The 15272-nt window shown below is 40.9% G+C and overlaps 1 protein-coding gene across 2 annotated transcripts in view; it reads left to right on the forward strand.

Moving 5' to 3' along the window:
• Positions 1-15272, forward strand: part of WDR19 (WD repeat domain 19) — a 43577-nt gene that overhangs the window by 22637 nt on the left and 5668 nt on the right. For both annotated transcript variants that reach the window (XM_068137574.1, XM_068137575.1), the window contains exons 23-33: positions 23-105; positions 1936-2019; positions 4319-4465; positions 4881-5005; positions 6368-6480; positions 7919-7987; positions 8495-8572; positions 12286-12382; positions 13338-13462; positions 14079-14160; positions 14745-14895. In XM_068137574.1, coding sequence (XP_067993675.1) covers positions 23-105; positions 1936-2019; positions 4319-4465; positions 4881-5005; positions 6368-6480; positions 7919-7987; positions 8495-8572; positions 12286-12382; positions 13338-13462; positions 14079-14160; positions 14745-14895 — 1154 coding nt within the window. The remainder of the gene's footprint in view (positions 1-22; positions 106-1935; positions 2020-4318; positions 4466-4880; positions 5006-6367; positions 6481-7918; positions 7988-8494; positions 8573-12285; positions 12383-13337; positions 13463-14078; positions 14161-14744; positions 14896-15272) is intronic.

Raw genomic sequence — 15272 nt, forward strand, 5'->3', positions numbered from 1 at the left:
TTAACAATTTCCAATATTGTAGCAATTTTCAGAAGCTGCTCAGCTGTATGAAAAGGGCCAATACTATGACAAGGCAGCATCAGTGTACATCCGATGTAAAAACTGGTAAGTACAGCTTGCAGGGGGATGTTGTCCTTCAGAGGGCTTCTCTGCTGCTCTTTGGGAAGAAATTACTCTCATTAATTACATTTCCTTGATTTTGTTGTTCCTTCCTCCAGGCTCAAACAAGAACATTGTCCTCTTAGAAACTTACAAGGTTTTAAATACAGTCTTGCTGTAAATGAGAGATAGTCTTCCTTTTTTCACTCTTGTTTTATTCATGTGTTCTGTTTCAAGTCACTTGCAGTTTCCAGTCCTTCTCTGTGTGCAGTTGCACAGACATGCACTGAATGTAGTAGTTTAATTTCTGTAGTGCTGTTCAGTTCATAAAATGTCTTCAGTTATAAAATACATAGCTGAGACTGAATATTCAGACTGTTGGAAATGATTCTTAAGTTGCTGTCTCAAGTGGAGTCTGTATCACAGAATCAGAATCACAGGATGGTGGGGGTTGGAAGAGACATCCAGAGATTATCTAGTCCAAACCCCCTACTGAAATATCTAGAGTAGTCAAAATTACTGGCATTATGTTTACTAGATGGTTTATTTTTAAAGTGAGTTTGATTATTGTCAAGCTTCCAGTGGAAGAAAATACAAATTACTGAGAGGTTTAATTCTTGCCTAATTATATTTTATGATCTTTTCATATTAAGAATTGACCAGAGCACAGATTAGAAAGACCTCCCCTCTCTCTGAGTGCTCTAAAATTAGGTTGCAATATTATGTTAATTTACTAAGGGTAATTTTTGCATCAGAGAAGTGGCAGTGAAATCAGACCAGACCAAGAGAACACTTTAAGCAAGGTAATTTACATATGATAGACCTGATTTGTGAAGTGGGAGGTGCAAGCTTTGTTAGGCAGAAGGAGGTTCAGTCTGGGGAGTGCTCTACCTTTTAGGCAGAGAGGTGAGATTGAAGGTCAGCATGTCTCCAGTCTCTCCTATCCTTTGTCTTGAAAGCTTGCTGGCTTTTATAGGTCGTATCACTGTGTGCAGCTGCCAAAGCTAGATTTATGGCAGGACTGACAGAATTCTGCATTCCTCCACACTCTGCTGTTGTGGATGTTGTCACTCACAGAATCTGGTTCTGACTGCCTAGAGTCCTTTGTACAATCTCTGGTCTTAAGCACCTTTACTGATGGGCTTGTGGACTCTTGCACATTATTTCAGCTTCCAGGTTTAACCCTGTGCTGCCTCTGTAGATTAATTAGAGAATACCAGAGGTAGAAATGGTTGGTCTGACACTTCTTCAAACACTTCCTTCCAGTATTTGAAGGGAGCTACAGGAGACCTGGAGAGGGACTTTTGACGAAGGTATGGAGTGACGAGATGAGGGGTAATGGCTTCAAAGGGAAAGAAGATTGAGTTAGATTAGACATTAGGAAGAAATTTTGTGGCATCAGGATGGGGAGGCACTGGAACAGGTTGCCTAGAGAAGTTCTAGAGGCTCTAAGCCTGGAATTGGTGAAAGCCAGGTTGGATGGAGCCTTGAGCAAGCTGATCTAGTAGGAGGTGTCCCAGCCCATAGCAGCATGGTTGGAACTACATGATCTCTAAGGTCCCTTACAACCCATAGCATTCTATGCTTCCACATCTCACATTTAAAGAGAAGACACTGTCCTTCTTTAAGCCTGTATATTCATGAAGTAATTTCCAGTTCTTGCATTTATAGAGTTAAGCTTTTGAAAACATTTAAGTGCCTTCAGAGCTCACACATTATGTTCAATTACTTCTTTTTCAGCCTCCTTTTCAGTGTAAGTATAAATACGCCTGTTTTACTGAGGCAAACCTGAAACCAGTATCTAGCTATTAAATAACTGTCGTCTTGTCTTGCTAGGGCAAAAGTTGGTGAACTTCTTCCTCATGTTTCATCTCCAAAGATTCACCTACAATATGCAAAGGCCAAAGAAGCAGATGGCAGGTGTGCTTGAATGCTTTTTTCTCTTTTTAAACATGTTATTGTTGCTATACTTTTTTTATAAAGACTTATTTAGCACAAAATAGCCTTGTGAAAACATCTTCTGAAATATGTTTAAAGTGTTGTGCAAAGGTTGAAAGTACAATGTAAGGACCTTCCACTAGTGTCAAAGAAGTGTTTCTAATTGATGGTTTTCCTGTCTGAGCATTAATATATTTTTAACAAAGATCATGAAAGATTTTGAAGTACTGCACTCAAGGCAATATTCCACCTTGCAGAGTATTCAAATTCAGTTTGTTTCTAACAACTCCTTAGCTGTGATTTTTAAAGGAGGAGGAAGTCACAAAAGAGAAGTTTTCCTTCTAGAACCAAATTACTGTTGCACCTTAATGGCTGCACTTGCAAAGTACTGAATGTGAAAGTGCTGTCTGGGATGAAAACCCAAAATAGGATATATTTGATCACAGAATATAGTTTCTACAAGTCCTTATCTGAAAGCAAATATGCTGCAGAATGATACTTTATAATATGAAGCAGCAGCAGACCTAAATGTTTGCCTTGATGAGACAAGAAAATGTTATTTGTGTCAGCTGCATAGTGAGAAGAAATTTCTTGGTTTTCTTCACAGAACAGAAGTCTGTTTTTTAAAACTGTGAAGTTTTCATCTGCTTGGCTTTTATTGTTGTCTTGCTCCCAAGTGGTTTCATATGGGACTGATGGAACAGATTAACTGCTTTTAAAATAGGCCAAAACAGATGCTGGCAGAGTAGGTCAAAAATAGTTTTGTGCTAGACATTTTTCTGTGGTCTTTGCCTTTATTCTCACACAAGAAACTCCTCTAGTAGGAGGTGTCCCTGCCCATTGCACAGGGGTTGGAGCTAGATGATCTTTAAGGCTCCTTCCAATCCAAACCATTCTATGATGTAAGAAAAAACACATAGTAAATGCAAGGCAATCATATGCAAAGTGAAATGAAGGTGTCAGACAGTAACCTTTCAGAAATGAAATACTGTATGGTTCCTTCTCACCATATTGTGAAAGTTAACAAGTTCATTATTAAGTAAGTTAATAAGCAACCAGCACCAGAACAAGAGGACACAAGCTGCACCAGGGGAGGTTTAGGCTGGATATTAAGAAGTTGTTCTTCACAGAAAGAGAGATTGACCATTGGAATGGGCTGCCCAGGGAGGTGGTGGAGTCACCATCACTGGAAGGGTTTGAGAAGAGACAGGATGAGGCACTTGGTGCCATGGTTTAGTTGATTAGATGGTATCACAGTACCACAGTATAACTTAGGTTGGAAAGGACCTCAAGGATCATCGAGTCCAACCTATCAACACAGACCCCATGACTAGACCATGGCACCAAGTGCCACGTCCAATCTCCTCTTGAATGCCTCCAGGGATGGCGACTCAACCACCTCCCTGGGCAGCACATTCCAATGACGAATGACTCGCTCAGTGAAGAACTTCCTCCTCACCTCGAGTCTAAACCTCCCCTGGTGCAGCTTGAGACTGTGTCCCCTTGTTCTGGTGCTGGTTGCCTGGGAGAAGAGGCCAACCCCTTCCTGGCTACAACCACCTTTCAGGTAGTTGTAGAGGGCAATGAAGTCACCCCTGAGCCTCCTCTTCTTCAGGCTAAACAATCCCAGCTCCCTCAGCCTCTCCTCATAGGGCTTGTGTTCAAGGCCTCTCCCCAGCCTTGTTGCCCTTCTCTGGACACGCTCAAGTGTCCCAATGTCCTTCTTAAACTGAGGGGCCCAGAACTGGACACAGTACTCAAGGTGCGGCCTAACCAAAGCAGAGTACAGGGGCACAATGACCTCCCTGCTCCTGCTGGCCACACTATTCCTAATGCAGGCCAGGATGCCATTGGCCTTCTTGGCCACCTGGGCACACTGCTGGCTCATATTCAGGCAGCTGTCGATCAGCACCCCCAGGTACCGCTCTGTTTGGCAGCTCTCCAGCCACTCTGACCCCAGCCTGTAGCTCTGCATGGGATTGCCGTAGCCAAAGTGCAGCACTCGGCACTTGGACTTGTTGAATGCCATCCCGTTGGACTCTGCCCATCTGTCCAGTCTGTCGAGGTCCCTCTGCAGAGCCTTTCTACCCTCTAACTGACTAACATCTGCTCCTAACTTGGTGTCATCTGCAAACTTGCTGATGACTGACTCGACCCCCTCATCCAGATCATGGTGTTGGACTTGATGATCTCAAAGGTCTTTTCCAACCTGGTTAATTCTATTCTATTCTGAATTATTATACAAAGTTAGAAAAGCTGATGTGGAGCCATTATTTTGCAGGTACAAGGAAGCTGTGATAGCTTACGAGCACGCAAAGCAGTGGGACAGTGTCATTCGACTATGTTTGGATCACCTTAATAATCCTGAAAAGGCTGTTACCATTGTGAGAGAAACACAGTCTCTTGAGGGAGCAAAGATGGTGGCCAGGTAACAGTCACATTCCACATGTTCAAAAAGCAAAAGGGTGCAAGAAGCCATTGCCTCTTGGAAGCTGGCAAAGCTTGTTAGTGTATCAGACTCTGCTTATTGGGTGTTTGGCCAATAACTATTTATTTTCAGTTATTAATTTGACTTTTTTAAAATAAGGACAACTAAGCACGTTTTTGGATATTTTTTTCAACTTTCTGATTGAAATCATATTAATCTGAAGTAATTAATGCAGACAATAATCAAAGTTGCCTTATATTATTTATGCTAAGTTAATTTTAGTAACATGTTAAAAATAATAGAAATATAAAATCAATTTAAAAATGTGACACAAAATACACAATATTCCTAAACTATTTGGTGTATTCATTATCTTAATTAGCACAAAGATTATTAATTTGTCCATTCTGGTTAGATTCTTTCTGCAGCTTGGTGACTATGGTTCTGCCATCCAGTTTCTGGTCTTGTCCAAGTGCAATAATGAAGCCTTCACATTAGCTCAACAGCACAACAAGATGGAGATCTATGCTGATATCATCAGTGAGTATTCCAGGTTAATAGTTTGCTTGGAAGGGATTTTGCTGTTCTTTCACATGGCTTAGACAATTTGAAATCAACACATTGGATGTGAAGTCTTGTTTGCCAGCCTTTTCCATACCCAGTCACCATGGACAGGTTTGGCAATCTTGGGCCTATGGCCTAGGCTTTGCTTTGCTTTCATCTTGGGTATCTCCTTTGGTCCTCAGTCCAGGTTGCTTTGCAGTCTTGCCTTTGCTAGAGCTTTTCTGTTTATCCTTGGGGATAAAGCATTTGTCTAGACAAATCTCTTGTGTCTGTTGGGGAATCCCATTCTTTGACCTTGATATAGATAACACTGCTTTTCCAAACCCAGGAATTGTACTGGTTCAGTTCTTGACTTTTATCCCCTTTTTTCCCTTTTTCATGGTTTCAGGTCCTTTCTCACATGTGTATGTCACTTGTCTTCCTTTATCCCTTTAAAGCCATTTGTGGCCTCCTTTTGTGTCAGTGAGAGACAAAAAGGAGACCTTACTGGGAAGCTTTTATTTCAGGCCATCATCAGTTAGTGACCAGCTTGTCCATTTGCAGTAACTGTTAGATTTTTCACCTGTGCCAGGCACCATTCTGTGTGGGAACAGTTCCACAAAGATATCTACAGAATTGTCTCATTTTCAATTTCTCTCTCCCTTTAAAACATGTATTCTTATTATTGAAGTTCTAAACACTTGGCAACAGCTAGCTTGGGGATGTACTGTTGCAGCTGCCAGTCAAGGTGGCCACTCTTGCTTGCTGCTCCAATGCTCTCTTTCTTCTCTCTATCCAACATCTCAAATTTAATCCAAGTGGGTGGGAAAAGGCTTCAAAACTAACTTTGGAGTAGTGGCTATCTTTGGTTTAGATGTTTACAGTGAAACAGAGTCTTGGTTAGAAGACTTTAGTATTCCCTGTTGCCACATGGTTACATTGGTCTTGTTGTCCTTGCTCTTGTCCTTGTGGGATAGAGGTACACTAAATTCTCAAACTGTGAAAATAATTCAGGTGATACTCTCATAAAGACTTGCTGTGTTTTACTGTTGCTGGAAGAATTCATTAGTATGCCACAGTTAGGCCATTTTATTTTGTCTTTTAAAAAACCAGAATTCCCATTATGGTGTAAAACCTATGGAAACAACAAGGAGCTAACAATGCAGTGAAATAATGTCTCACATGTAGTCTGATTAAATAGGGAAAATATATGTAAACATAATTTGAGTCTAGCTGGGTTTGATTTTCTGTGAATGTCAGTAGGAAAAAGCCCTATAGAATAGGACTGTGTTCCTTTAGCAAGGTCTTTATCTTAATTAGTAAGCATACTCAGCTATTCTTGCTCTCTCTCTGTGGCAGCTTCTGAAAGTACCAGCAATGAAGACTATCAGAGCATTGCACTATATTTTGAAGGAGAAAAGAAACATTTTCAGGCTGGGAAATTTTTCCTGCTGTGTGGTCAGTATGGGCGGGTGAGTACTCAAAGGGTAAGCCAGTGACCAGGGCAGTTTATAGTAGAATTTAGCTGCCCTAAATGATGAGATACTAACAAAGTGTAAAAAAATACAGGTAAACTACATTGTATTCTGTGGGTTACACACTGCCATGCACAGAACTTTTTCATAGCAGTAGAAGCTCCAAGTAGCTCAATCACAGAAACATTCAGGTTGGAAAAGACTCTCAGGATCACCAAGTCCAACCAATAACCCTACTCTACAAGGTTTACCCCTAAACCATATCCCCAAGCACAATATCCAAACAACCTTCAAACACATCCAGGGTTGGTGACTCAACCACCTCTCTTGGCAGCACATTCCAGTGTCTGACCACTTTTCCTGTGGGAAAAAAAATACATAATGTTCAGTCTAAACCTACCCAGTCATAGCTTGAGGCCATTCCTTCTTGTTCTGTTACTAATTACCTGTGAGAAGAGACCAGCACCAGCCTCTCCACAATGTCCTTGCAGGTAGTTGTAGAGAGCAATGAGATCTCCCCTCAGCCTCCTCTTTTCCAAACTAGACAGCCCCAGCTCCTTCAGTTGCCCTTCATTTATTCTCCAGGCCCTTCCCCAGCTTTGTTGCCCTCCTCTGCACTCACTCCAGCACCTCCACATCTCTCCTGTATTGAGGTGCCCAGGACTGGACTCAGTACTCAAGCTGTGGCCTCACCAGAGCTGACTACAATGATTCAGTGCTCTCAAAAAATCTCTAAATATCACAAACACAGAAGCAGCATTTATTTCTTTTTTATTAGCTTGACTTGGCTGCTGCTTAATTAATTCCTGTAATACTGTAGCATGCCCTGACTTAAAGCTTTGCTTTTAACAAAGGAAATAATGTTCATTAAAGTATGGTGATTGACACATTTCCTTTTGATCAGTTACAAATCAGTGAACTGATGCTTATTGGATGTTTTACTTCTGCATACTGACCAAAGACCAAAAGGTATTACAGCCACTGTAGGTGACCACTTCTTCAGCTGGGGCATAGACAAGTGTCTAGTGGTACACTGATGCTTCTCACCGTGTTGCTCTGCACATCTTTCACAGTTAGGTGAAAGTATACACCAGAACTTGACAAAGACTCAACTCTTCTTTCTTAGAACCATAGAATCATTGTGGTTAGAAAAGACCTTTAAGATCACCAAGTCCAACCATTATCTAACTCCACTGAGTCTGGTGCTAAACCATATTGGTTAACCCTGTGCTAAACCAAACTTCTTGCAGGACTATCTGTAAGAGGAGCTGCTGCCTCTATAGTGTATGTGGTTATCTTTATGGCTATAAAATACAGGCAAGATAAGCAGTCAGTGTGCCACTTGTCTGACAAGATACAGAAATAACTTGATAACAATCAGGAAAATGTTCATGTCTCGTGCCTCAGGTTTAACTTTTCTTCCATGTCATTTCAGGCATTGAAGCACTTTATGAAGAGTCCAAGCACAGAAGATAACTTGGCTATAGAAATGGCAATTGAAACAGTAAGCAACTTTGATTACACAAACAATTCTTTGTCTTTTCAAGAAGTTCACCTTCAGTACTGTCACATTTTCCTAGCATCAGTGAGGTGTTGGGACAGATTGCAAATAGAAGGAAAACTGTATCAGTAAAGGTGATACCTAAACATTTAAAAAGCAGAATAAATGAATACTGGCACCAGAGTTATTTCAGTCTTCAAAGGAAGGTTTATGGATTCATGCAGATCTTGGTGGCTGTGTGTCAGAAACAGCCGAGTTTGGAATTTTCCATTTTAGCAGCATCCATCTGTGATTCTTCAGTTCTGCTGATCTTTCCAGCCTGCAATATGCCTCCATTCTTGCTCTCTTTCACAGAACCACAGAATGGTTGAGACTGGAAGAAACTTCTGAAGGTTGTCTCATCTAACTTCCCTGCTGAAGGAGGGCCACCTAATGTGTTCATATGGAATATTTTCTTATAAATAAGTGTTTTCCTTTCATATTATAATTTTTTCTGTCTTCATTTAATAGGTGGGAAGGGCAAAAGATGAAGCCCTAACAAATCAGCTGATAGACTACCTTATGGGGGAGACTGATGGCATGCCTAAGGTAGGAGATTTGTGTCACTGCTTTTGTGTCACCTTGCTGTGCTGAAAGATCTTTTGACCTTACTTTGTCCTAAAATTTTGGGTAAGCAAAGACTGTATTTTATCTTGGCTACTTCAGGAGCAAGACTTCCATGAGTAACTTCACCTAGTAACACAACTAGTAACTTCAGTTTCAGAAAGACAAAGAAGTGACTATCTTAGATGTCAAGTTTATGAAAGCAGGTATTGGACAGAGGAGATCCCAATTAACACTCATACTGAAGGAAAGAGACAGAAGTTATCTGTTTGTTCATGCCAGCAGCCAGCTGGCTGTTGCCTTTCCTGGATGGATAGTCAGCTAGTGTGTACCTCAAGACTAGCTACAGCTGTGTGGGGCGCTGGTCTCACGGTCTCAGTGGAAGAAACTAAAGTAGTAAATAAAAGATGAAGAACAAAACTCTATAAAGATGATCAGGCTACATTAGTTGCTGTATTCATGCATACAGACATAAAGAGTTGTGGACGATTTTCCAAATTACCAGCTCCCTGTTAATTTCTGAAGTGATTAATGACCATGTTTTCAAAATGAGCTTAGCCCAGAGCAACTCCAAAGTTTGCCACTGAGATTACTTGAAAATGAAAACAAACCCGAGGCTCCTCTCCCTTCTGTTTACCTCTTTATCTGTAATTTGAGATGTGAACATTAATAAAATCACGAGTGAAACAAAGTTGCACCAGAAAAGAAAGAAGCTGTTGGAGGCACAAGATGAAAAATGTGTTCAGCATCCATGTAAGCAAAATAATTTCCTATTTATGCTGAAAGCTGAGTGGAGGAAAAACTGTAGAATCCAGTCTCTTCCAAAAGCAGCAGCCTGACCGTATGGTTGAAGGAAGTGCATAGGACTGGAGAAGGGAAGTGAGCTACAAAGTGATTTCCACAGTGAGGATCTTCTGAAGGATTTAGAAAACACTTGGGAATTTGGTGAATGCTGTAATTATTCTATTCCATTCTAATTGTCATATTTAACATTGTTTTGAACTTCAATCTAGAGCTTTCTTTTCCTTGTTTAAAAGCTCTCTCTTGTTCTTCTGTATGCTTTAATCCAATCTGCCATAGTCCCTCTCAGTGAGTAACAAGATTTTACTTTCTTAAATCATGCCTAGTTGTTTTAAAAATCTGCCTTAAAAAAGAATTATCTTTTTCCTTCTTATGCCATCGAGACAGTGGGCTTGAAATTGGCAAGCAAATGGGATTGTTTTTAGACAATAGCAGCTTTGCTGTGGTGGTATTTTTGCAAGGCTGAACTGAGAGTAGCCACAAAGCAGAAACTTGCTAATCCTCCAAGCATTGATCTGCAAGCCACAGCAGCTTGATGGCTTTCGATCTTTCACAACCACCAATGTGGCATTTTAGTGTTATCAAAATTACTATGCTTACCAAAATCCTATCAAACTACTGTCTAATTATAAACTATTTCTTAAATGTGTTCTGATGTCAGTTATTTTATTTGTTAAAGATTCTTAATTTGCTGTGTGCATCCTTTAGTAGTTTCTCGTGGAGCATTAACTAGCAAGGTTCTGCTGTTCTCTCTGTGCATATCTTCTAGGTACAAGTGCTTTAAAAAGCAAAACTAAGCTACTATCATGGCTATCAAATATTAAGATCAGTTAGATAGCAATAACTGTTTCCAAAGACCATAGGCAATGTGGCATCAACTGGCAATTCCTTCCTACATTTATCTGACTTTTTAAATGGCTGACTTGAAAGGTAAGGAATATGAAAGTAAAGCCCAAGGCTAATCTTTCTTAAATGCCTTGCATATTTTCCCTACATAGCTGCCATGTAAGCCATTTCAATGCATTACTTAAGTAAAATATAACTAGGGACATGGCAAGACTATGTAAGACCATTTACTGGGTCAGGATCCTTCTCCTCCTGCAGCAGGAGAAAAGGGAGAAGCAGCCTGGATGAGGAAGACGTGCAGCCTTCTGTCATCAGTGGAATGGCCATCTGTGGTCATTAGGAGGTGTCGGAAGCTGGGAAGAATCACATCGTAACAACCCTTTATCCTAATTATAGCTTTACTCCACTCAGGGAATAGCAATTTTCCTTTTTGAGGCACTGTAGAGTAGATAAGTAATATCCACTAATATCTGGTTACTTTATCATCCTGAACTCTTTCATTATTAATTATGGTTCTTAAGAAGTTCAACCCTTATGATGGTGTCTTACTTACAAGTTCTGCTTCATCATGAGTTTAAAAGTCATTCCTTATGGTCATTTCATGTTTTTTCCCTATATTGGAAGTTAGAAGAATTTGATTTGCCTTTTTTCTTTCTGTATGCCAGTCTCTCTCTCTTGCCTTTATTTCTGTCATTTTTCATCATTTTTCTTTCCTTGCTTCTCATGTAGGGAGTTAATCTTTGCAGTCTTCTTTGTAAGGCAATGCCTTTCCCTTTCATGTTCCGGTTCCTTTGAATTTCTGCTTCTTTTTGCTGTGTGTGTGAGAATTCCATACAAAACCCACTCAGTATTCCAGAGAACAGCACTGTATTGATCAATACTAGCCTTTTAAAAGATAACTTGACATCATGTTAATACAGAACACACATTGTAAATATTGCAGAATTGCTTTGGGGTTTTTGCTAAGGTGTCTCTAAAGCTACTAGTGCCTTTTTTTTCCCCTTCCTGATCTATATATCAGAGTTGGAGACATAAACAATATTTCAGCTTAATTTAATCTTGATTTGCTAACTAAAAGATTTTCCTCTACAAACTTCACTTTTTAGCAATCCCATTTAAGAAATCTCTGCTAGAATTCTAAAGCAGTGACACTAGCCCACATTTTTTTGTCACCTAGTAGTTCCTTTCCATCACAAGCAAGGTCATTTTATTTTGTATTGTAGCTGTCATGTTAGGAATTACTTCTTTTGGTTTTCTCAAAATCCTTATGAAAGACTAATTATTTTTCTTCCTGATTTCCTTTTGCTTTGTTAAGCTTTTTATTAGTCTGCTATAAATTTTGAGTACACTTCACAAGAACAGAGCTCTTGTTTGATTTCTTCAGGACTGGCATCTTGGGGTCTTAATGTTTTGGGGTTTAAATTATTTAATTCATTTTCCTGCTGTTGGATCTCTACTTCTTGGGTCAACACTTTGCTACATTTTGCCAGTTTTGCATCCCATTATATCTCCAAAGTACCTAGTATATAGCAAATTATAAATGCAATGCATTTTGTTAGCTAATTGTTCTATACTTTGAAATTCTTCAGCTGTCTTGGATGTCTGCTATCTGTTCCCAGAACAAGACACTCTTTTAAGTGGCCCAATTTTGTCCTCCTTACCCACACCAAGCCACATTTTCATCTAGATCAGTAACACAATTTAAATACTTCTAGCAGGATTCACATTTCTAAACAGTCCTTTAGTTCCTTTCTGACAGCATAAATGCTACATGTCTGAAGTTGTTGGGTTTCCCTTGTACAGTTCTGTTGCTTTCTGTATCCCTAGTGACCGGGCTTGGCAGCCACCTGACACAACTTGGGGTCCATAGCCTAGGTGTTTATCCGTCTGTACTAAGGGCCAGAGCTTGCAGCCTAGAGATACAAAGAGCTCTCCATGGAACAAGCCAGCTTGTCTCTTTGAGCGGTGTTTGGGGGGATAGGAAATAAAGAAGTAGAATGCAGCAGGATCCATCCAGTCAGTATTAATTGCTTTTGTGTGCTTTAATTAAGGATGCCAAGTACCTCTTCCGCTTGTACATGGCACTAAAGCAACACAGAGAAGCTGCCAGGACTGCCATCATCATTGCCAGGGAGGAGCAGTGCTCAGGTGAGTCTGTTGGCTCTGATGTGACAGCATCTCGAACACCACATCCTATCAGTTCCCAGGGTGCCATTATTTATAGAGGGTTATACTCAGAAAAGGCATGCTCACTTCTTTTAATGATATTCCAGTTTCACTTGGAATTTGGAGTAGCCTTTGTGAACAGGTTGGGACTCAGACCCTAGGTATGAAATACTGGAGAAAAGAAAATTGTGGAAAACAGCTGCATTCCTTATCACATCCAAGTGAACACTGTGATCAAGGTTGCCTGCAGCTTTACTTCTCTGTGTGTCACAGGTCTTACTTAGAACTGCAGCTTCTACATGCAGCTTCTGATTTGGATACTGATCCTTTGGTCTTCACCCGGTTTTTTCCAGTGGGAGATGTGGCCAGGAGATGATTTCTGGTGAAGGATCAGATATCTGCTTACTTAAGCCTTGTCTTCCCCTCTAATAGGTAGCTAAAGTTAGACACACAGAAAAGTAGTGAGAAAGGTCAGGGCTAGAAGCAAAATAGCTCTCACCTACACTGTTTGCTCTTCTCTGCAACAGCCCTACCATACCACTTGCCTTTTCTTTCAAGTGAGTTAAGAAAAGAATCTCTAAAGAAAAAAATAGCAGCCTTAGGAGCAGCCCAGGCACATTAACATCTGTGGACTGCTCCTCAGCATTGGGCTGAGGAGTGGAAAAGCACTTCAGCCTTGGCCTCCAAGTCACAGCAGTGAACAGTCATGAAGATCTCTTCCAAAACTTAACACTGCCAGGCCCACCACTGTGCCATGCCCCCAAGTGCCACATTGGCACATCTTGTGTGTGTAAAAAAACAACTGCTTGTGGCTTTCCAAAGAAATTCTCATGCAAAGGTTTTGCCCCAAGAATCAACATCACTGCCTGATCGGCTTCTGTGTGTGTCATTAGTAAGGAAAAATCCACTGTCCTGGTCAATGCTGTTTGTTTTTAAGGAAACTACCGCAACGCACACGATGTTCTGTTCAGCATGTATGCAGAGTTGAAGATCCAGAAGATTAAGATTCCTTCTGAAATGGCTACAAACCTTATGATTCTACACAGCTATATTTTAGTGAAGGTAATGAACCCAGAAACTGGATTTATGCCTAACTGGGCAGAGTCTCTGATTTATGGAGCTGGATGGATGGATGGATGCTCTGTAGGCATAAATTACTTTGTTGTGTAAGTTGTATCAGAGAGCCCAGGTGCATGCTAAGCAGGACAATCCACATTTGGTTGTTGCTGCTTCTTTGGTTAGCTATTTTTAAATATTTAATGTATTTTTCTAAATGCCAAATAATTTAACATCCTCATCTGGCTGCCTGTACTTCTGCATTGATACTTACAAAAATATCATGCCACTAGTGCTCTTACTATTACAGAATTTGCTGCTTTTCTGTAAAGGAGATTAAGTAGAGGGGCTGAAATGATTTCTAGGAATTAACCCATGGCCCATCAGGATAGCCAGCCAGCCTACAGCCAGCTTCTGCTCTCCCTCTCTAACAGCAGTGAAGCAAGTGCTGGCAAGTGGCAGTGGAAGGCCAGACTCTTGTCTTTGGTCTTCAGTGCATGTTACATCTCTATTCAGTTCCATGAAAGAGCCATGGCTGTGCAGCTCCCAGAAGGATGACCACCAGGAGCAGGAATTGCTGTCCAAAGGCTGCAGCTAATCTGATCTGTTTGTTGTATTCCAGACTCATGTGAAACGTGGTGATCACATGAAGGGAGCACGTCTGCTTATCCGCGTGGCCAACAACATCAGCAAGTTCCCATCACGTAAGTGCTGGCAGCATAGGAGAGCTCTACAGGGCAGCTCATCAATCAGTGCATTAGAAGGTGCCTGCTCCTCCTGTCATGCTAGAGAGCACAGGACAGTGTTATATACTGTGCGCTGTCTTCTACAAGACCGCTCCAGCATGGATTCCTCCCTAGTAGTTTCACCAGTCCTCACCCACCATCCTGAACCACAGGTTACAGAGTCTCAGGCTCACATGTAAAGAACTGATTGGTTCTGTGACTGTCACAAATTTTCAGCTGCTTTTCTACTGAAAATATTTTTTGGGTGCATGGAAAATATAGGTGAAAAATGCAGGCTTTAACCAGCGCAGACCAGATGCGGGAGAAACAGTTCTAATGCAAACATTCCTGCTGCCACGCTTGAGCTCCAGGAGTGCAAGGCAGGGAGAGGTGAAAGCATGGTTTTCTTGGGTATATTGCAACATTGTCCAACTATGGACCGTGAGGAAGAAGAAAACTGTTGTCATTTTCTATCAGTACCTTCTTAGCTCCATTAGCTTACAGGCTTTCAATGTTAGTGTTGGTAAATAAGTGTTTGACATCATTTTGTTATTCACTTACAGACATTGTGCCCATTTTAACCTCAACTGTAATCGAGTGTCACCGAGCGGGACTGAAGAACTCAGCCTTCAATTTTGCTGCTATGCTGATGAGACCTGAGTATCGTAATAAAATAGATGTGAAATACAAGAAGAAAATTGAAGCCATGGTCAGGTGAGCAGCATTCATCTGTACAATGTAAAGTGCATGTAAAAGGGCTCCTCACCAGCAGTGACATTTTCCATCTTGTCCACACAGCTCTAGCTAGCAGTGTACCTGCAAACTGTTAGCTTCCACAGCACCAGCAGCAAGCTGCTCTGTGACAGACTAACTAACTGTGGTGGGTTGAAATTACCCCCCAGCATACCATACTAACACCAAGAATGGAAGAGCAAGCAAACCGTATGAATTCTTAACATCTTTTTCCTTACTTGTGGCAAGACTGGTCCCTAACTAGTTTAATGTCATGCCTCAGAGTTTTCCTCTCAGGAGAGATAAAACCACCTCTGGCTCTGATGACCTTACAGACCTCTCTTTTTTTTCCCTTTCCC

The sequence above is a fragment of the Melanerpes formicivorus genome, unplaced genomic scaffold (genome assembly GCF_026170545.1).
Source record: "Melanerpes formicivorus ecotype bairdi unplaced genomic scaffold, bMelFor1.0.p_v2 SCAF_4, whole genome shotgun sequence".
In the NCBI taxonomy this organism is placed as follows: Eukaryota; Metazoa; Chordata; class Aves; order Piciformes; family Picidae; genus Melanerpes; species Melanerpes formicivorus.